Below are 20513 nucleotides of genomic sequence, written 5' to 3'. Positions count from 1 at the left end.
TTCTTGAAAAATCCAGCTCCTTTTTATGGGTTCCTCTGGCACTTTTCTCCTGCTGCCGTTGCTGTGGGTAGGCTGCTGGCTTCCTACCCCCACCATTAGTGTTTCTAGACAAAACATCTCTGTGATTCATTGGGTGCTGATAGAAGTGAAAACATAATGATTACTTAGAGGAAATGTAAATTTACATTTTCTAACGGCTTTAATTCACAGTTCTGAAATACTTATCTCCTTTCCTCCGAGGTCCTTGTTCGGAGCTAATGCATGATTTGCCTCTGCCACCCTGAGACTCAGAGTAAAAGAATATAGTCCATGTACTTTTGCAGACTGCTGCAGTGAAAAGGGGTGTTTGTTCCTCCTCCTCCTCCTCTCCCTCCTCATAATCTGTATCCTTCACTTCTTTAATTGATTTGTTCATCTAGATTTTACTATACTTTAAATTTTGGATGAGGCGGAGCTGGAAGTTTAGTTTAATTGGAATGACTGAATGAAGAGAGGTCTTGTAGGAACAAGTAGGAGCCAGCCCTGGGTCTGTTGCTCAGCAGGAGCTGCACTGAGGTCCCTGGGGAGAGGAGAGAAGGGGAGCAGACCTGCTCAGATAACCCTGTAAGCGCCATGAAGGTGGCAGGGGAGGATCTGGCAAGGGCAGCTGGTCTGTGGATCCAGGACATGGAAGCAACCACGGGACACTGGGCATCAGATCTTCTCCCTGTAGCTCCCGGAGAGCATGACAGCCCCCCTTGCTCATCACCCACTCCGAGGTGGGGCCTGTTGCCCTTGTGTGTGGGGCCCGGGGTGCTGGGAGCACTGTGGGAAGCCCACGGGCGATGCTTCTCGGCTGCTGCCATTGCCATCCACATCACTGCTGCGAAGCATCTGGGACCAATCTGGAGTGGATGCAAACATTTGATTCCCAGCGCTGCCTCAGTGAGCTTGCCAAATATTTTGGCCTCATCTCTGTGAGTTGTGCTCTGTGGGAACAGCTCTTGGCAGGGAAGAAGTATTCCCATTTTGGGGGGAGGTTCCAAGCGTGGATGGTTGAGGCAGGAGAGGCTGTCACCAGGATGCTCACCCCTGTCCTTTTAATTGTGTCTCTAGGTGACAAAGTTCGTTAAGAATCTGAATGAGTCACAGTATTAAATGAATGCTTTGCCTCTCTCTGAGTGATCTCCAAACAGATGCCTGCCTCCAACAAATTAGGCAGCAGGGATATTTCTGTTGGAGGAACAATTTGCGGTATTAGCAAATCAAATTCTCAGTGGGCCATTGTTGATGGGAATTAACCTCACCTTCTGGGAGCGAAGCACTCGGCACCCGACGTGGTGTAATTGAGTTTGACTTCTCGGAGAGATGTGGTGGGAATGATTGATCGGCGGGGAGACCCTCTGCCAAAGATTAAAATCCATCAGCAGCTTCAGAGCCGTGCGGGGAGGGTTTCTGAGAGCAGAACAAGGAATGTGAGACTCATGCCGTTCATGATCCTGACCTTCCATCATTGTCCGTGACTTTGCTGTCAAATAATCCCAAGCGGGGACATTTTCTGAGCTTTTTGGGGCGAGGGGGGAGTGCAGGAGCCCGCCTGCAGAACAGTTTCAGTTCACTGCTGGGAGCAGCGGAGGAGATCTGTGCACGTGGTCACAGTGTAGGAGCATCTTCCTCTGGTCAAATGAGCTGAGTGAGACAAGTTGGTGTCTCAAAAAACCCCCAGATTGCTCAGCTTTTGAAAGAATGAGTATGTGACTACTCTTTTGTAAATGAGCTCTGTGGATTTCCATTCAGCAGCGTGAGCAGTTTGTGGGGAACAGGGGAAGGACACCAATGTCCTTGTGCTGCTTGCCGGCTCTGGTGATTGTGCATTGTTTCTGGTGCCGGAGCACCAACCCTATGATTATTTCTCTTTTTTTGGTAGCTCAGTCCTTAGTCCTTTGCATGATATGCTGAATCTGTGCTGCAGGGTTTTAGTTCATTTTATTTGCATTTCTGCTGGATGTGGTACAAATCTCATCTGTCCCTTTGCCCCCGCCCATTCAGAGGGAACTTTCAAAATATCCGTCTTGGTTTCACACTGCCCTGTTAATGTACTGCAAAGTCCATGGACCAAGGGGAAAAAACCTCCCAGAGTAGGAAACATTCCCATATTTCCTTGCCTCCATCTCCACCCAAAGAGATGGAGATGCTTGTTCAAAATTGCCTCCTATTCACTGCACAAGCCCCGTTTGCAACTCCAAACGTCCTAGCCAGGCTTATCATCTGTATGAGCTTGACCTAGATACAAGCTGGTGTGCTTGAGCCAGCTTAAAACATAACCTTACTTTTGCCTGGTGAGTGGGATTGCCCCAGTACTTTCCCTGGAAATCATAGCTCTGCTTCTGAAGCCCTGTGCTAAAGCTGTGTTTCTCTGGGTTAGTTTGTCCCCGAGCATAGCCTGGGGGGAGATTGGGATGTTCCCAGGGCTGCCTTGCTCCCTGTGCAAAGGCTGTAGGTTTCTCACCCCCTGTAGCCTACAAAGCCCTTCTTGCCATAGCCTCATTTCTGAGCAGAAATGGGAAAAGGTCACTCAGTCCCTCACCTACTGATCCATTTGCTAATGGATGTAATGGTGAGTGGATGTTCAGCTTTCAGCTCCCCTCTCCAGCCCCTTACCTCATAGCTCCATCAAGCCAGGCTCGGGTTTCCAGGCTGAAGGCATGGCAGCTGCCAGCGTCTGACCTTCAGCCTCCCTCAACCTCAACAAGCAATTAAACAGCCAGGGCAGTGGGGTTGGGATGAGGTGTACCCTGACTTCAGGAGATTCTGACCCATTGGATGCTTAAGCAGAGTCACCTCCTCCTTCCCTCTTTTCAGCAGAGCAGCTCTGCAGGTGAAGAGCCCCTTGAGCACTGTGGTGTGGGTACCTGGGTATCCCTTCCCTGGCAGCTTCTTCAGGCTCTGAAATCTCTGGCTTTACTCAGTGCTGTCATCCCCTGGGGTTTCACACCTCCTCACTTGGACTTCAATTTTTTTTTCTTTAATGATGCAATTAGAAGTTCTATACAAGGATTCATTAAAAAAAAAAAATCACTCGCTTGGAAAAACAGATTTTCATTCTTCCCCTGTGTTTGGCAGAGGTGGGGAAAGGGGAATAGTCACCTGGTAGCTCAGGGACATACCAGAAACAAATGACTGTCACACCATCTCACATTCCTGATGCCTTCAGGGTCAACCTACTTTGTGAGTTGCCCTGGAGCTCCTTTTGTTTTCTGCTTCATGGGCACCCAGCTCAACTTTGACAGAAAAGCTGTTTTTCTGGTGAGTGCAACTCTAAGTTGGAGGGATGATTCACAGTAGTTTGAGCTCTACCTGCAAACATGTTGTCTCGGGCTCTGAAGCACAAACTTCATGGAATGGGCAGGAGCTCAACACCCCCTTGTTAAGACGACAGAAAGAACAAGCTGTTACATACAGAGCTAAAAATAATTGCAAAGCTTTGAGTCTTCCTCCCCGTTGCAGCAGAATGATGCTCAGAGTGCTGATGGACGATTCCATCTCTGGCACGGCTCTGACTTGACGATGCATTAAAGCTTTTGTGACTTTTTGAAGCTCAGTTCAGATGAATGCAGAGCAGCACGGCTGCTTTCTTGGAGCTGCCATGATTCCTAACTTGGAGGAAATGGCTTGGGGCAAACCCAAAAGCTGGTGTTCCCAGAAGGGTCAGCTCCTTTTTCAGTAGAATTTTAATAGGCAGACTTAAGAAGGGGGGAAATGCACAATGTAGCTGAGATTGGCCCAGCAGCTGACAAAGCATCTCTCTCTAAGTCATTTCTTGAAAGCAGGATTCAGCTGGGAAGTAACAACATGGAATAAATAACAGCAATGAGCATGTTTGCAAGGAACTGGTGCTCAGGCCAGGTAGGACATGGGCTCCATCTGGGGCATCCCATAAGTAGCCCTGCCAATGGCCTGGCATCCCCAAGCACAGGGTGCTGAGGGACGACCAGACACCTTCAGGCTCACTGCAGAGTCCAGTGAGCATCTTTACTCAGCCTCATCTCCTGGTCTCCCTGGACTGCAGCGTTTCTCCCTGACAGGTGCTGATGGAGATATCCAGAGGGATGAGGCTGCCGGCCACCCAGGCTGACGGTGATTCCTTACGACACAGCCTCTTCCACCAACACACAAGTTTTTATTCATTCTTTTGTTTTTACAACAGCAGCCAAGGGAGATGCTTTGTCATCACCGCCTGTGACCAAAGGGCACAAAGGGAGAGTGGCTGAAGGGTTTGAACTATAATAAAATGCTTGCTGGATCGATCTTGGCTCAGGATTTGTTTCCCTTTTTGCATTAACTTCCCATTGATTTCTGTGATGACCTTAGAGCATATGGCTTGGTTGGCCCTCTCCCTCAGCTGGCAGCACCCCTGTGCCTGCACCCCACTCTCCTCCCAGCCTCGCTGAACTGCTGATGGGTCAGCTCATGCAAGGAGCTCTGGGGTAAGCAGGGCTTTGCTTTTGCCTCCTCAGTCATCAGATGTTTGTTGCTGAATATTAGTTGCTATAGTTAGTGCAGAGGTTAGTGCTATATGGTTGGGTTGTTATTTTAGTGCAGTATCCCAATAAACTAGATCCAAGGGTGAGAAGTCCTGACAGAATTTAAAGAAGGGGATTGAGTTGGCCCCAGAGATCCCCCATTTCTCATGTTGGGGACCCTGACAAGGCTGTGTCACTGCTGCACCAAAGGAGCCTGTGGCACAAGCATGACCAGGGACAGCTCCTGCTTGTGGGAGTGACTGGTTGAGGTGATGGTGCTCAAGGAAAGCCCTTTTCCTTTGGCAGGTCGGTTCTCCAATGCTACCAGAGACCTGCTGAGGTAAGACAGAGGTCTTGAAGAGGTCTCACTCATGAAAGTGAGCTTTGTTCTTGCTTCCTGTTACCTCCGACTCTCAGTGAAATCATTGAATGGCACTTTTGAGGAAAAGGACTTTCCTTGGGGTCATGGCAGGGTTTTGGCTCCTTTTGTTCTGTGAATCTGTGGCCAAATCCCTCAGAGGCAGAGGGGTGACAGCAGCACTTGGATGAGGCTGGGGATGGTGATGGTGCCAATTGTGATGTCCTGGCTCCGAGTATGAGTTGCTGTTGTTTCCAGCCACTGATGCTGAACTGGGCTGCTTGGCTTTATTTGGTTTTGCATGTTTATTGTATTTTCTACTTACTCAATTATTTATGAGTGTGGATGTTCTAAGTAGGAAGAGGAATGGTGACTCTCCAGCTTTCCTTTCCCCTGTGCTTTTGGATCCTTTTTGTGCTTGTGATTCATTTTTTAGTCCACCCAGAGACAATTTTCTGTAAAACATTGACATCTAGTGGCTTTTCTGCTGAAGGAAGCGATAGGGAACAAAAGGTTGACTGAGGGATGGCCAGTCATGATGCCACTTGGGAAAGCAAATGAATATCCTTCTTCTCCTTACACGGCACCAAGGACACGACAATCACACCCCAAGGGCTCAGGGCTCCTGGGCACGCACTCCTCAGTGTCCTTGTACTGGAGAAGTGGCCTTCCCTGGCAGGACAATTTGCTTATTGAGCTACTTTAATTCTATTTACTTAAGCAGGTAGCTGGTATCCTGACAGTGTTCCTCCAGCACCATTGCTGAGGCCATGGTCGTGTTAGTGAAGGTGCAAAAAGCATGTCCTTTGCATGACTTTAGGCTGTGACAGTGGACAACATGGTGTTTGATGGTGGATATTAATATGTAACCCAGAGTGAGCTCTTAATGCTATACCTATGGTTGAACTTGCAACTTTTCCAGCTGATGGGTTCCCTGAGGCAGCACGTGCCCTGCATGTGCCACCATCCTGTTGCTCCAAACCAAAGCCAGCACCTCCCTTGGAAACCTTTTCTCTTACAAAATGCTGCAATGCATCCTTTATTCTCCTGTTAGTCACTTAGCTCTCCTCTCTCATCATTGCAGTCCTGTATTAAAAGAGCCAGAGCTACCTGTGTCCTGCTTGGGTTGGGGCTTACATCCTGGGAGATACTTTGATTATTCTCCAAGGTCTGGGGAGAGCATCAACTGGGACACCAGCAGGAGCATGTTGCCACACGGGCAGCCCAGCACAGAAGGAAATTTTGGGTTCCCCTCACCTTTGTAGAGGCAACACCTGTTAAACAGAGTTAGCTGTGTGTGTGCAGGTACATAACAACCTTCCCAGTCCCCCCAGGAATTTGTTCAGCCATCCTTCACCCTGCAGAGGTGAGCGCACGGAGGAGCGCTCTGCGGCAGGGCTCCGGAAAGCCTCTTAAGTGCATCTCTGGGTTCCTATTGATTTTGAACGTTAATTCGCTGTGTGCTGGAGACACACGGGACTAAACACTCTGTTTTCCTTTCCCCTTGGCAGGAATTTCTACTATATCACCATCCTGCGTGACCCCGTCTCCCGATACCTGAGCGAATGGCGGCACGTCCAGCGAGGAGCGACGTGGAAGGCGTCCCTGCATGTCTGTGATGGCCGGTCCCCGACCACCGAGGAGCTGCCCAGCTGCTACACGGGGGACGACTGGTCGGGCTGTTCCCTGCAGGAGTTCATGGATTGCCCCTACAACCTGGCCAACAACCGCCAGGTCCGCATGCTCTCCGACCTCAGCCTGGTGGGATGCTACAATCTGTCAGTCATGCCTGAGGAGCAGAGAAATAAGGTTCTGCTGGACAGTGCCAAGGAGAACCTGAAGCGCATGGCCTTCTTCGGGCTGACCGAATTCCAGCGCAAGACTCAGTATCTCTTTGAGAAGACTTTCAACATGAACTTCATCTCGCCGTTCACGCAGTACAATAGCACAAGGGCCTCCAGCGTGGAGATAGACAAGCAGACTCAGCAGCGCATCGAGGCCCTCAATTTTTTAGACATGGAATTGTACGATTATGCAAAAGACCTGTTTTTGCAGCGGTACCAGTACATGCGGCAGAAGGAGCACCAGGAGGCGCGGCGGAAACGCCAGGAGCAGCGGAAGATCCTGCGGGCAAAGCAGGCACACCTGAGGGAGCAGGGAGAGAACAGCTCCAGCACTGACTACATAGGGAACGTGGAGCGGTGGCGGCGGTAGTGGGGGGCACTCGCCGGGCACCAAAACGAAGCAGGACCCAACCCCAACCTGCAAATCGGAGACGACAAACGACGCTTCTTGAGGGTCCGAAGCAAAAAGAGGTTAAAAATGTTGCCTTTGCAGTTGCCTTTGCAGTAAATGTTGTACTGTACGTGGAACACTTAATCTTAGCGTGTAATTAAATTGTCCTTTTTAGGTTTGTTGGATTATTTATGAAATACGGGAGCCAAGTCGGCTCATCGGAAATGTTTGCTTGGACATTTATTTAAAAGAAAAGAAAGAAAAAAATTATCCTTAAATTAGCTATGAGTACAAAATGGGATGCTGGAAAATGTTTATGATGCTCGGCTGAAATCTATCTGGGAAGCAAACTCATGTCCTAATAACGAGCATTTAGCATACTCTCCCAATACAGTATACGAGCAAAACCTTTTCCCTTTGATTTTATCTTTATTTTAACAATGTGTTTTCAAGGGCACCAACTGCTTATGATATTTACCAAGTTAATGAATGGACAATGAAGAGAACAGTAAAGGTCTAGAAAAATTATTGACTAGTTTTATGTATAATATTGGCTTTTAAAATGAATAGAAGTAATTTCTCTAGTTATATAAATATTTAAAATTTTAAACTTTTTCTACCTACTGCTGTTTAGAGTTTTAAGCTTGATCTATCTCATATTAAAAAAAAAGGAAAAAAAAATCATACATAGTTTTCTGAACTCAATGCCAATGTTATAGACACTGTTTTGAGACTTTTTCAGGGCAGTATGATTTTAACCATTCTGGAAAAGTTGCAGCACACTCTCATGTTTGTTTCATAAAGCCTATTCTAAATTATAATCCTGTGACAGTGTCTCATTTTAAGTCTTTCTTACCCATTAGAATACATAATGCTGAATTTATCATTCCTTAATAATTGGTGGTATAAACTAGATGAAATTATGTTGCGGATATTTGTGTAGTGTCTTTAAAAAGTCATAAAACTCTCTAATCCCAGCAATATTATGAAGAGAATTACTTAATGGAAGTAGATTTACACTTGAATTAGGATTTACTTCCAGTAAATCTTTGCTACACCAGATAAGAACAGGGCTTTTTTTTTTTTCCTATGCTCTTGAGCCCTTCTTAGCAATGACAGATGAGCGAGGACTGAAAATGATGGAAGCCAATTTTACCATAGCCATAGTTACATGGGATGAGAAGGTGTTGTGATGCCTGGGGTGCAGCAGCCTGCTCCCGAGCAGGCTTTGCTGGGACACAGGGTGCAGAGCTGGAGCCGGGCCGGGCTCACCCGCAGCCCTCCGGCCTCACCCAGACCGACAGGGAGAGCAGACGGGGCAGGTAGTACAAGGGGCTCCTATAAATCTCTATGCAAAAAAAATAAAAAACCTCTGCAAGGCTTGGGCTAGACATTCAGCAAGTTCAGAAAATCCATACACAGCCTGCAGCGCTCCCGAGCTTGGCACTGAACGGAGATCCCGGAGCGGGTGCGCAGATGGAGGCACCGGGAAAGGGCCCTCTGTGTCCCCGTGGACACGATGCTTACAAGGCTCACTTGCACTATTGCCTTTCACCTGTAATACTCTATACACTATGAAGGCAGGGGGGCAGAAGATGAGGAAGAAGGCTTTAAAACAATCTTACGGCTCCACGCCTAAGTTACTTGGAAGCCGTTTTCCATCTGATGTGTGGCAGCCCAGGGGCAGAAATCCTGCCGGGGGCAAGCAGAGAGCAAAGCAGCAGCAAACCAATACCCTGCGTTAGCAGCTTCGAGAAGAGAATAACTTCATGTACAGCAATTTATTTTTTTTTTTTAAATGAGAACTGCAGTTGTCAATATGATGTCTCGGTTGTATTTTGGTTTTTACGGGGGAAAATAAAACTGAAAGGCACTGCTGTAAACAGGACTTAACTGTGGGCGAGCTGGAGGCCTGTTGCAGGAGGTGCATCTTGTTTTTATGCTGTGGTGTGCATGGTTTACAGAGACTAGTTGCATTTTCTTTGTGTATACTGTTTATTGTATATAGGGGATGTACGAATATAAGGATACCATTTTGTCATAACCATATCAAATTCTACTGATTTCCACCGTAGACGCTGTCTTATTGTGTAGATTTACAGGCCAATCCACTGACTTTGATTGTGTAATTTAACAATAGAACTGATAAATAAAATTTAACTACAGACTTCTGATTTTCATGTGCTTATTTCTTTTTCTGACGGCGTGTTGGGAGCTGTGCAGTTCAGAATGAATGGTAATTCCATGAATGAAATAGCAGTTGACAGCAAGGATATGAGTTTGAAATCATGGCTTTTCTGAAGTGTATTTAAACTACAGCTTTCAAGGGCAAAGCCACTGTGGACTTTCTCTGGTTCAGGAGTTACTGTGGAGTTATGGCTGCTTTTCTGAGCAGTCCTCAGAAAAACAAGCTGTGGTCCCTGGTGATTTTAAGTATGATTGTCAATGTTCTGCAGCATTAAGGAATTCTTTCTCTGTGTGTACATATGTGTGTGTTTATGTATATGATTTTTTTTTTTCCTTTATGTGATAACTCTCTGTTTCTGCTCCAGGAGGAGGCTGCCTAGCCACTGACTTCCAGTGCATCCTGCTGTATCACTCCTGGGGACATTTTTAAACACACACACACAAAAAAAGACAAAACCAGAATTGGATGCAAAAGCAGGTAAGAATTAATTAAGCCATAGTGCCCCAAATCAAATAGAAAAAATCGTATCGTAGAATCACAGAACCATAAAATGGTTTGGATGGGAACGGACCTTAAAGCTCATCTAGTTCCAACCCCTCTGCCATGACAGGAAAACCTTCCACTAGACCAGGTTGCTCCAAGCTCCATCCAGTCTGGCCTTGAACACTTCCAGGATGGGGCAGCCACAGAGCAACCTGTGCCAGGGCCTCACCCTCACAGGGAAGAACTTCTTCCTAATATCTAGTGTATATCTGCCCTCTTTCAGTTTGAAGCCATTAACCCTTGTCCTGTCACACCATGCCCTTGTCACAACTTCCTGTCCAGCTCTCTTGGAGCCTCTTCAGGTACTAGAAGGGGCTCTGAGTTGTCCCCAGAGTCTTGTCTTCTCCAAGCTGAACAACCCCAGCTCTCTCAGCCTGTCTCTATAGCAGAGGTTCTCCAGCCCTCTGAGCATTTTCTTGGGCAGAGATGCCATAAAGATACTTGTTTAGAATTTAGATGAAGGCATTTTTGTCTTGGTGGTTGTAAAAGATCCACAGGTTTGCCAGACTTGCAGCAGGACAGTTGACATGAAGGTGTCTGTGGGAGACCTTACCTTGAGCTGGTTGAATTCCCCTGCAAGGACAGAGCTGCCCTTCCTCTTCCAAGTACCTGCAGGGACATCTTACCTCTGTGAGCCTTTTTGAGTCATGGGGAGTGGGGAATGGAGAGGTCTGCCAGCATTTGACTGCCTTTATAGACAGGTCTATGACTGCACTGAATGCTGCTGGTGGAGCTGCTAATGGGATAGAGGTCATGCAAGATGCCTCCCTGCAGCTAAAAAGCACCCAGCAGTGGAGTCTGGCATAAAACTAATTGGGATTGCCTTTGGAATGGAGTACTTTGACAGCTGAGAAAACTGTTACTTTAGGAGAGGAAGAATGGAAGAGGAGGGGATGTGTTTGGACAAAGTTCAGAAACTGAGGAGCTACAGCAGTGAGTAAAGTGACTTTCAAACCCTCCGGTGAGTTTTGAAAAGCCTGGAGACAGGTTAAGAAAATTCTTCTGAGCACTGAGATGCTTCTTAAGTTTGCAGGGATAGAAAGGGATGTCAGCACCATTGGCACTCCCAGCATCAGCCTGGGGTAGTCAGTGCGGAGCCAAGGGCTGCACTGGAGATGGAGATGTGTTTTGGTTCCTTTTGCTCTCCAAAAGATTGGGAAGTTGATACCTGTGAGACCTGTGTGGCCTTGCAAAGGGTTGCATTCGGGACTAATAGTTTGGGACTGAAAGTTTTCCTAAAGGGTCCCCGGTACGCAAAGGTTGTTGGGGGTGAACTGCACAGCTGATTTTTGTCCTTTGCAACCTCTTTATATAACATATGATATATTTTAGTGTGCTGTAATATGTTTGCTTCCAATTATGTCGTTTTTGAGTAAAATGAACTGACGGATTTTTTGTATAATTTTTTTAATTCACACATTATCCAAAATTATCAGAGCCATGAATAACACCTGACAGATACCAATGCAATTCAGCTATTTCAGTTCATGAAATCAGTGAGGAAAGGAGAGGGAAACTTGATACATCTCTTCTCTTAAATTTGAGCCAGAAATATCAGATAATTGAGAGAACCTGTCGAACTAATGCAAACCCTCAGCTGCAGACCAAGTCTGCTGGACTGGCCCAGTGCTCCCAGGGAGGCACAGAGAGCAGCTCTGGGTGGAGAGGTGATCCTTATGGAGACATTTTCTGCAGGAGAAATATTTTCCAAGCAGGTGATAAATTTAAATCTTTCACTTACTAAAAATATCCCTGTCTCCAAAGTATTTGGGAGGAGCTGGGGATGCTTTGGCTATTGCTGGACCTTGCTGAGGTGGCACTGTGTGGGAGGAGAAAAGCGGAGGGTCCTTCTCTCCTCGTGTGGGAATGTGGATGCTGGGATGGAGACCTGGGATCTCCTGCCTCCAAAGTGGATGGAGCAGTGACAAACCAAGCTGTGATCTGAACAAGGGTGGGATCTGGGCTCTGGGGGCAGCTGGCACTCTGTCCTTCCTGCCCCACTGGCGGCTCTGGTTCCGTGCAGCGCAGAGGAACAGCCTGCCCAAACCTTCCTGTGCAAATAGCACAGCGTCTGAACTCTTACCTATGAAATTCAATTCTGGGTTTCCTAAAGCAATCTCCCTGTTCCACGAGCCTCATCAGGGAAGAGTGTAATTTCATTTAATCCATTTCTTGAGTTCAGAGTCAACGGCGTTGCCATCATGCTAATATCACTGCTCTGCCATCTCTAGAGACGGAGTGACGAGTTTAGACCTGAAATCGAATTTGGCTCTGAGCTTCCAGATGATCTATCAGCCAAATTACCCATAGTCTCTGCCCAGAAGCTCTGTCATGCAGTTTAGCTCTGCAAGGATGCATTAGGCCAGGCAGGAGAGGTTATATCGCTTTTTGTTTTGGGAGCAATGAAATGCTGAAACAATCTATATGCAAAGCAATCAAAATAGTTATAGTGAGGGCTGAGTGTTCATTTTCAGGACAATACAGCCACTGCCTTTTGGTATCCTCAGCTATTTAATTTATGTATTCCCTTGTATGACTGCAAATAAGGCTTTCACTTGGAAGGATTTTCACAAGCAGTTGTTGACATAAACCTCTACATAAATTGTATAAACTATAGAGATTAATGTCAAGTATATGTATTTTCTGATGGCCATTCATGGACAGAGGGCTGCAAATGACTCCTGGCACAACATTTACTCAAGCCCTCTTTGTGTTAATGAGGTCTCAGCTCCAGAGCCTCAGTTGGTGGTCAGTGGCACAGCACTTGTTTTGGCAGTCAGTAGTAAATTTTCTGATAAATGAAGCTTGAGAATGATGAGAGCTATAGTGGCAAAGGATGGGTTCAAGAGATATTTAGGCCAAAGCTCTGTGTTTTGAGGTTCTCAGCTCACAGTTCAATGTCTTTGAAATTATATTCTTCTTTTAAAAGCTATCTTTAAATTGTAAAGGTAATCTGTAATGGTCTCAAATGATCCACAAGCTGAATTAAGCCTTTGATTTCAGGTTAAATGGTTTAGCCTGACTCGGGATGGAAATGTTGTGACCCTTTCCTTTCAAAAAGCCCTACAAATATAAGCTAATTTTTTGAGGTGGACTGCAGCTGGCAGCTGGGTGTGAGACCTGGAGCAGTTTCCCAGGGAAGGAAGGATGCTCCAGCTTTTCCAGTGGAGTCTCCACTCCTGTCCCCGCAGTAGGAGCCACTGCTCTGTGACTGTAAGGGAAGCAGAGCCTCGAGGGATCTGTAACCCCTTTGTAATCTATTCCTGGTGCTTGATACAGCAACAGCTCTGTAATGGTATTAGTATTAGGTGGAGCACATGAAAAGTATTATTTGTGCCACATAAGCAGGTGGATAGGGGGGTTATGCCGCATGAGAGATGTGTGCTCCATAGGGGGAAACTGGGAATTTCCCCTCTGGGCATGGCAAGCTGGGAAGCGTATTAATAGACATCATTACATTAGAATAATTGCTGTGGAATCAGCAAGCGCGTACATAATCTTTAATGCCTGGGAAATCTCACACAGTTTCAAAATAATTAAAAGTGGGATTAGTCTAGATGCCAGACAACGCCTGCCTAATTACTAATGAATAAAGCCGTCTGAATGGCTGCAGCACCCTCAGCAGCATCAGCTGCTCCAGCACTTTGAAGTCAATCCCCTGCTAATGGGCGACAGGGCAGGGGCGGTCTCCGCAGGCTGCAATTGTCTGGAGGTCACTGAGGGCCCACTCGGCCCGGTCTGGGGAGATGCTGCTGCGGGCTGGGGGCACAGGGTGGATCGGGCGTGGGGCCCTGGGACCAGCCCCGCCCTCCTGGAGCATCCACGGTCGTGCAGCTGTCTCTGTGTCGCTGGGAGCTGGCCCCAGGTCGGCCCCACGGCAGGGATTTTGAGGTAAGGGGATGCAGAAAGTGGTTACATGGCTGGGTGAGAAACCTCAGCTGGGCATGGGCCCTTAGTGCCTCTGAGCAGCAGGACCTGTGTGAAAAGGTGCCCAGTGGGAAGATGATCTGTCCCCACACAAGATGATCTGTCCCCAGTCTTTCCTGGGATTTTTGCATTCTCCGGGGAATTGCCACACCTGGAGTAATTCCTGCAGTGTTTGAAACTATACAAGAGCCTGGAATTTGACTGTCACTTTGGAAGTCACTAAAGATTGGTGAGCCTTGAGCAGGTTAGTCCTCTTTTCAGAGAGGCACTTCTGGGAGCAGGAACTCCAGTCTGCTGGTGCAGAGCAGCAGCACTGGGACTGCTCAGGAAGGGAGAGTGGGGGACAAAGACAGACTGTCCATGGTGAGTCCTTGTCACAGCCCTGTGCCCCTCCACACTGCCATGCTTTGGGCAGCACTGCTGTGTTTCATCTGCATCCATACTGGGATTGCTCACAGGATCCCTCCACGTCTCAGCCATGGCCATCCCAGACCCTGCCCAGGAAGCCCACATGCACTAGGCTCTGCCAAAATAACACTGGCTGCTGGGGCTGATTCGACATGTGGGGAGGCAGTTCCAGCACCACAACAGGCAGAAGGGGTAAGGCTGGCAACAGCAGCTTTCCCAAGCAGTCCTCAAGCTGTGTCCTCAAGCTCCATTGTGGAGAGAACACAAATTACAATTAACGAAGTCCTGCCCTCCTCCGATGCCCTTCAGAGCACATTCCACACGGAGGCTGCCTGGCCATCCGTAGGGATGTTGTGTGGGCTGACTCTGCAGGGACTCCGTGGTGCTGCTGACTCACACACGGTGCAGCTTCCCCTCGTCACCCGGTCACACCATTGCAATGCTGCTGCTTTTTTTTTCTTTTTTTATTATTCCCTTTTTATGGCCTTGCTGGGAAAATGCTGCATCGGCGTCAGTGCGTGCAAAGTGCTGCCTGCAGAATTCTAACTCCCTCCCAGGGCCTTTCGGGATGTCGCTGCCAGTCTGGAAGGAGTCGTGCTGGCTCTTTGTCAAACATCACATTGATTTTAAAATTACTCTGATGGCTCTTTAAGTCAGTGCACTTTTTGTGGCCCTCTGCGTTTGTCATAGCTGATCTCTCTCTTTCCCGTGGAAGGGCAGAGGGGTGGCATTATCTGGTTCAGCTGCATTGATTTTCTGTGAGTGGCAGATCAGATTTTGAATGAGGAGAAGCAGATCAGAACTGAAATGTCTGACTCTCTGTTTTCACCTCACGGTGCTCAGCTCTTCAGCAGGATGGGACTCACAGAACATGCTCTGTCAGCAGTGTTTTTCCTCCCAAAACTGCCTGGGCTGGAGGTTTGTAAGGTGCAGGCCATGTTGTGATAAAGTGGGATCTGGGCCCGCATGCTCCTGCCTGCTAGTTCTTTGCTGAATCTGACAGCCCATACCTTAAACCCTCATCCCGGACAAGCTCATTTGACCTGGGTGCTTTCTGTCACTTCTGTACAAAAGTGAAAGCCAAATCAAAGGCTGCAGAGGCAATACTAGAAATTAAGATGTAAAGGTGACTCATTCTGTCACCTTCTGCAGGCTGCAGAACAACCTTTCCATGAGGATAAATACAATCTCTGTATCTGTACACTCAGCTGTTAATATTGTAAACGAAGTATAATGTTTTTCAGATTACTGAATCACTGCTGTCAGTAGAACAAGCAGCTCAAGCAGGCTGCCAAGGCAGGAGATGAAAGAAATCATTAATTTTACGTTACCAGTTCATGCACAAATTTCTGAGAGGGGGTGATTAACTGCTGGAACAAGCCACTGAGGGGAGCAGAGGATTCTCCGGTTCTTGCTGTCTACAGATGAAGGCTGGCTGCTGTTCTGTGTGGGGTGCTTCTGCCAGGTAAAGTTGTTGTTGTACTCAGTGCAAGTGCAACTGGCTGAATTGTGGAGGGCGCCCTCCAAGCATAAGGGGCAAGTGGAGACAATCTAATCATCTCAGCCACCCTTAACAGTTGTGAACTCTTACAAAAGGTCTTGCTGCTACAAAGGTTCTGAATATTCATGGGTCAGTTCATGCTGACCCTTTAAAGAAATATCTCAGCTGGCACCAGCGGCTGGGACAGTGATGCTGTCCCCTGTGCCTCCAGGGATGCTGCAATATGCTGCCTGTCTCCATCCCCTGCAGTGATCAGCAGGGTGCTGAGCAGGGCCATTCTGTGCAGGCATACAGCCTTCCCTGGAAGGGAAACACAGCCATGGATATGTGCAGCACTTAGTTTTGGGGGGCCAGAAAGGCCCCAAGGTGGGAAGCAGGCCACTCTGAGGGTGACAGTGGGGCAAAAGTGCTGCAAAAAAGAGCTCTCCTGCTCTGCAACCTGTTGATCATTTTATATATTGCTTGTGTGCAGCAGGTCATAACCAAGGACATTGGCCCTCATCTGACCCTGGCAGCACTCAGCTTCCTCACAGACCTTGTATGAGGGCTTGGATGCATCCCTTGCAATTGCATGCAGCTCCATAGCTCTGATTCTGGGAAATGGCTCTGATATTTCTCATGACTGCTAGTAATTAAGCAGGATGCACCTTGGATTTGCTCGACCAAAAGGTTGGTTATGACTTTTTTGTTTTTGTTTGACTGATAGTCAGCCTGAGTCTCAGAGGAGCAATGAAGACGTAGTTGGGGTGAGAGGGGACATATCTAGCACATAAGGGTGACTTGCTTGTGAGACCTCAGAGAAGAGCTCATTTCTCAGGCCCCTAAAGCCAGGGATGCCCTTTGCCATAGGCAGGCTCTTGTGTGAGGAAGATTTGCTGCTGATCGTGGGGCTGAAGATTCAATGCTCCCTTCACCTGCCAAGCAGCAGAGATGCCTGGACGTCTCCTCAAATCCCAGCTTGATCTCTGCCCACATCCAGTGCAAGGACTTCTTCTCTCAGCCCCCTCCCTGGCCCCATCTGACCTCCAGGGCAGAAAGAGGCATTTATTGGAAGGATTTCTATGTGCTGGCCAGGTTCTGCTTGGTATTCAGAAGCGGAACAAAGTAAGAACTTTAGTGTTTACATCCATAGCAATTTAGGCTTTAATTTAGGCAATATAATACAATCTATCTTACTCTGAATTTTAACAGCTTTTCTATTATTTTGCTCCATGGCTACTTGGAAATGTGAGCTCCTTTACTACGTGACTACTTAGACCAATAAGAGAGCTATTTACTTAACACATTAGTTTGCAGGCAGCATTCTGTGAGCCTGCTGGTGGAGGCTGCCTGTGTCCATGGCTGTGGGTATGAATATGCACAATTAATAAATGTTATTTGCTGGACATTTATTCCTGAGTGTCTCAGCTCTCCTTGACCGAGAAATTCTGTCTCTCTGAGATCTAATGAAAGGTTTAGACTTTTTAATTTATTTTCTCTAGATTAGGCTCAGAAAATAACCTTATTATTCTAATAGGTAGATCAGTCCCTGAGGAAGATATGAATAAATGAAAAAGCAATAGGTGAAAAATAGGCCAGAGCTGCTATTACAGAAGAGTCTTTCTGACCTTTGAATTTTTTGTTCAGAAACACAGGAAATCAGATTCTGAGAGCACACAAAATGCAGCCAGCTGCTCCTGCAGCTCCAGTAGCTGTTTTTCTGTGCAAAATGACAAAATTTCTACTAGAACAAGCATTTTCTCTGGAAATACATTTCAAGTGCCTGTTGTATTAAATCTATTTTAGGTTGCATTGAGTGCATAAAATTCGATGTATGTGTTCAGTCCCATTTTGGACTGTACACACTAGAGGGAGCCATGGAAAAACCAATCCCCAGCCTGCTGCCAGGCTCCTGCCCTTCTCCCCAGAGCCCTGGGCCCTGCCTGCTCCTGCCCGCTCCTACCCTCTCCCCTGGGAAAATTGGTGTCTTTGAAGAGCAAATCCTGAAAATAACTGTTTGGGAATGTTGGAAGAGCAGTTTTGTTGAAAGTAAAGTGTATTGTTTGAATATGCTGATGTTTGTCAAAATTTTAGATTGGAAAAAGGCATTTATTTCAACCCTACCAAATTTTACCTTTTGAGAATGTCCCTGTTTAGGTGAGGTTGGTCCCTTTGGATGTTGCCCTGTATTCCTCTTCCACACTGAAACACTGTGTATACAGCCAAGAGATGCTTTTACACAGTATCCTGCTCTCAGGAGGACAGCCACTGTTGAAGGTACCCAGGACCCAATTAAAATGTTTCAGGTGACTGGAAATTATTTTTGCAACTCTGTTTCATCTGAAATTCCAGCTTTTTCTCCTGCTTCCGTTATATTTGCCTGCCCATCACCCACACTCTTCTTAAAAGTCCCTTTTGCTCCCAGTATCTACTTCCCACAGAGGGGGGAGTCCTTGGGGCTGGGGGAGAGGGAGCTCCTCTGCTTTTCTTCTGCCTGATCTCTCTTTGCTTTGGGAAACAGGGAATGGGAGGTCCCAGCTCACCAGCAAAGTCCCAAATTCTGACCACTTCCAGAGACCCCATTCTCCTCAGCTAAATTATATTTGTTTATAAAGGATGATGTGGAATGACAGATAATTTTTGCCTGCTCTGGGAGCTAATATGGGGAAGTGGTGATACAATCCCTGTGTGCCGATGGATCCTTGAGGATCCTAATGCACAGCAAGGCCAGGACATGCCACACAGCCACTCCAAGGGCTGTATTTTCACAGTGACTATTTGCACTAGTGGTTTTATGGAAAAGAGTGGGGCTGTTACTGGAACAAGGCTGGGATCAGAGCAGGGGTGTGAGAATTTAGCCCATGGTGTTGCCAATGGTGGTTGCTGTGCTGCACATGTGAGGCCCAAATGATAACAGGCGGGGGCTGTTTGCTTTGCTGCGTTGCAGCACAACAGCAGCTTTGTTGGAGCTTTGATGAGCTGTCTCTGCCGCAGCTCGGGTACGGGCTGCTTTTCTGTCTACAAGGAAACATCATCTCTGGTAAGGCAGAAATATTTCCCTCTGAACGACAACAAAAGGAAAGCTGAGCTGTGGTCTTGTCAAGTGCTGTTCCACTGATGAAACAGAAAACAGGACAAAAGTTTCCTCCCGTCAAACAGGGTTATTCTCAGCCAAGAGCAGACATCTCCAGTTTATTTATTTCCACTTGCTCCTGTGCTCTTTTTGTGCCCCCAGCTGTGTAAAGTTTCAAAGGGTCCCTGGGTCTGACACTGCAACTCCCCAAAAGACCTGTCACTGGAGATAAACAAATCCAGCAACAGGCTGGGAGAGAGAAACAGACAGGAAAGTTGTCCAGGATTTCAGCTGAACCATGGCACGGTGGCGGATGTGCAGCTTGGCAGGTGGGATACACACACTGTCACATTTGAGGATCACAGGTTGGAGCTGTGGCACTGTGGCAATCCTTCCCAGCCTCTCCTGCTCTCCCACAGTGCACCTTTTGTAAGTCACAGAAAAAGAAGTATTAGCTGAGTAATGCTTAAACAAAGCCTCTGTGTGTTTTGGGACGGTGGGGAGTGTACAGACTGGGCTGCCCAGCCTGGCCCAACAGCAGATTTAAAGAAGCTTTTAGCTTCTGATGAAGCCTGGTACATGCCTCTGCTTGGAGTTGTGACACTGGAGGAAGAAATGGGGACCCATTAGGGAGAGGGAGATAATTCCTCAGCATCATCACATCCTGAGTCCACTGATGACCCAGGGAGGTTTGTTTAAATCAGAGATGGAGACATTATTCCAAAGTGATCTGCAATGCACAGCAGACATGGTGCCTGTCAGTGCTATGATCTGTGAAAGGACTCCAGAGGGGGTGGTTCTGGTCATGTTTGGAGCTGATGCCACAATCCAGAGGGACGCCCCGAGGACAGTGTGTGTTAGGGTTCCCCTGCATGCTGGGTACTGTTGGGAAGCAATTTTTCTCCTTCTCAGATGCATCTCAGGCTCTCCAAAGGCACAGCTGAGTGCTGAGGGGCAGGGTTGTGTCCTGTGTGTTGTTCCTCACCGCTGTACCTAGTTCAGTTAGAAAAAAAGCATCAAGGCTGGCAGAAGCCACTCTTTGTGATATGATGCAGCAACTGAAAAGAAAAACTCTGCTCTTTATGGTTCTCATGGAAAGGCTTCCCATTTAGCCCAGGAGTAGCAGCTGTTCTCCCCGTTTACAACACACAAACAGACCGCATTGTTTTCTGATTTGCCTTTTTTATTACAGCAGATATTGGATGGGTAGCTAGCGAGGAAAAAAAGCAGGGAAAGACCAACCCAGCTGGTTCACTTTATGGCATCTGGGAACTCTAGGAGCTCAGCACATGCTCTTCCAGGCAAATACCACCCGGGTACCCCTGCAGTCAGTGCTGCTACCTGTGGGTGTGTGGGAAAGGGGCCTTTTTGGGGTGGATGGGGTAGCAAGCTGGCTGTCCCAGGGGAGTCTCATGTATATGGGATGTGTGTGAGTGTGAGATGCCCCATGAGCTGAGCAAGAACCATCCTGTGAGAGTGGCTCTGAACCCTGGCAGGAGTGCTGCAGTCAAAAGGGACTTTTTATCCTCAAGTCATCAAAGGCAACTGTATTTCTATGAAGGAGCAGAGTGTTGAGTAGGGAGGGGGCATTTTAACAACATGGTAACTTTTTTTTGTTTTAAACCAATATCACACTGCAAATGGTTGAACCAATTTCTGTAAGCTGGGCTCCTCTGTGTCAGGTGCTCAGGGGGTATTGCTGCCTTTGGCTGATCCTTCTGCAGTCAGGACTGGATTTTTTGAGAGCTTTCTCAAACTTATCTACCCTCCCAGCTTCTCTCATGGTGTAGCAAAGCAAA

The 20513-nt window shown here is 47.4% G+C and overlaps 1 protein-coding gene across 1 annotated transcript in view; it reads left to right on the top strand.

Annotated features, from left to right (window-relative positions):
* The window catches only part of HS6ST2 (heparan sulfate 6-O-sulfotransferase 2), a 127561-nt gene extending 118298 nt beyond the window's left edge, over window positions 1-9263 (top strand). Inside the window, exon 2 of the mRNA XM_051784663.1 lies at window positions 6372-9263. Coding sequence (XP_051640623.1) covers window positions 6372-7074 — 703 coding nt within the window. The 3' untranslated portion in view covers window positions 7075-9263. The remainder of the gene's footprint in view (window positions 1-6371) is intronic.
* The last annotated feature ends 11250 nt before the right edge of the window (window positions 9264-20513 follow it).

The sequence above is a fragment of the Manacus candei genome, unplaced genomic scaffold (assembly GCF_025592945.1).
Source record: "Manacus candei isolate 608988 ecotype Guabito, Panama unplaced genomic scaffold, ASM2559294v1 h1tg000003l, whole genome shotgun sequence".
In the NCBI taxonomy this organism is placed as follows: domain Eukaryota; kingdom Metazoa; phylum Chordata; class Aves; order Passeriformes; family Pipridae; genus Manacus; species Manacus candei.
The sequence above is the reverse complement of the archived record's forward strand: the minus strand, read 5'-3'. Positions and strand labels throughout refer to the sequence as shown.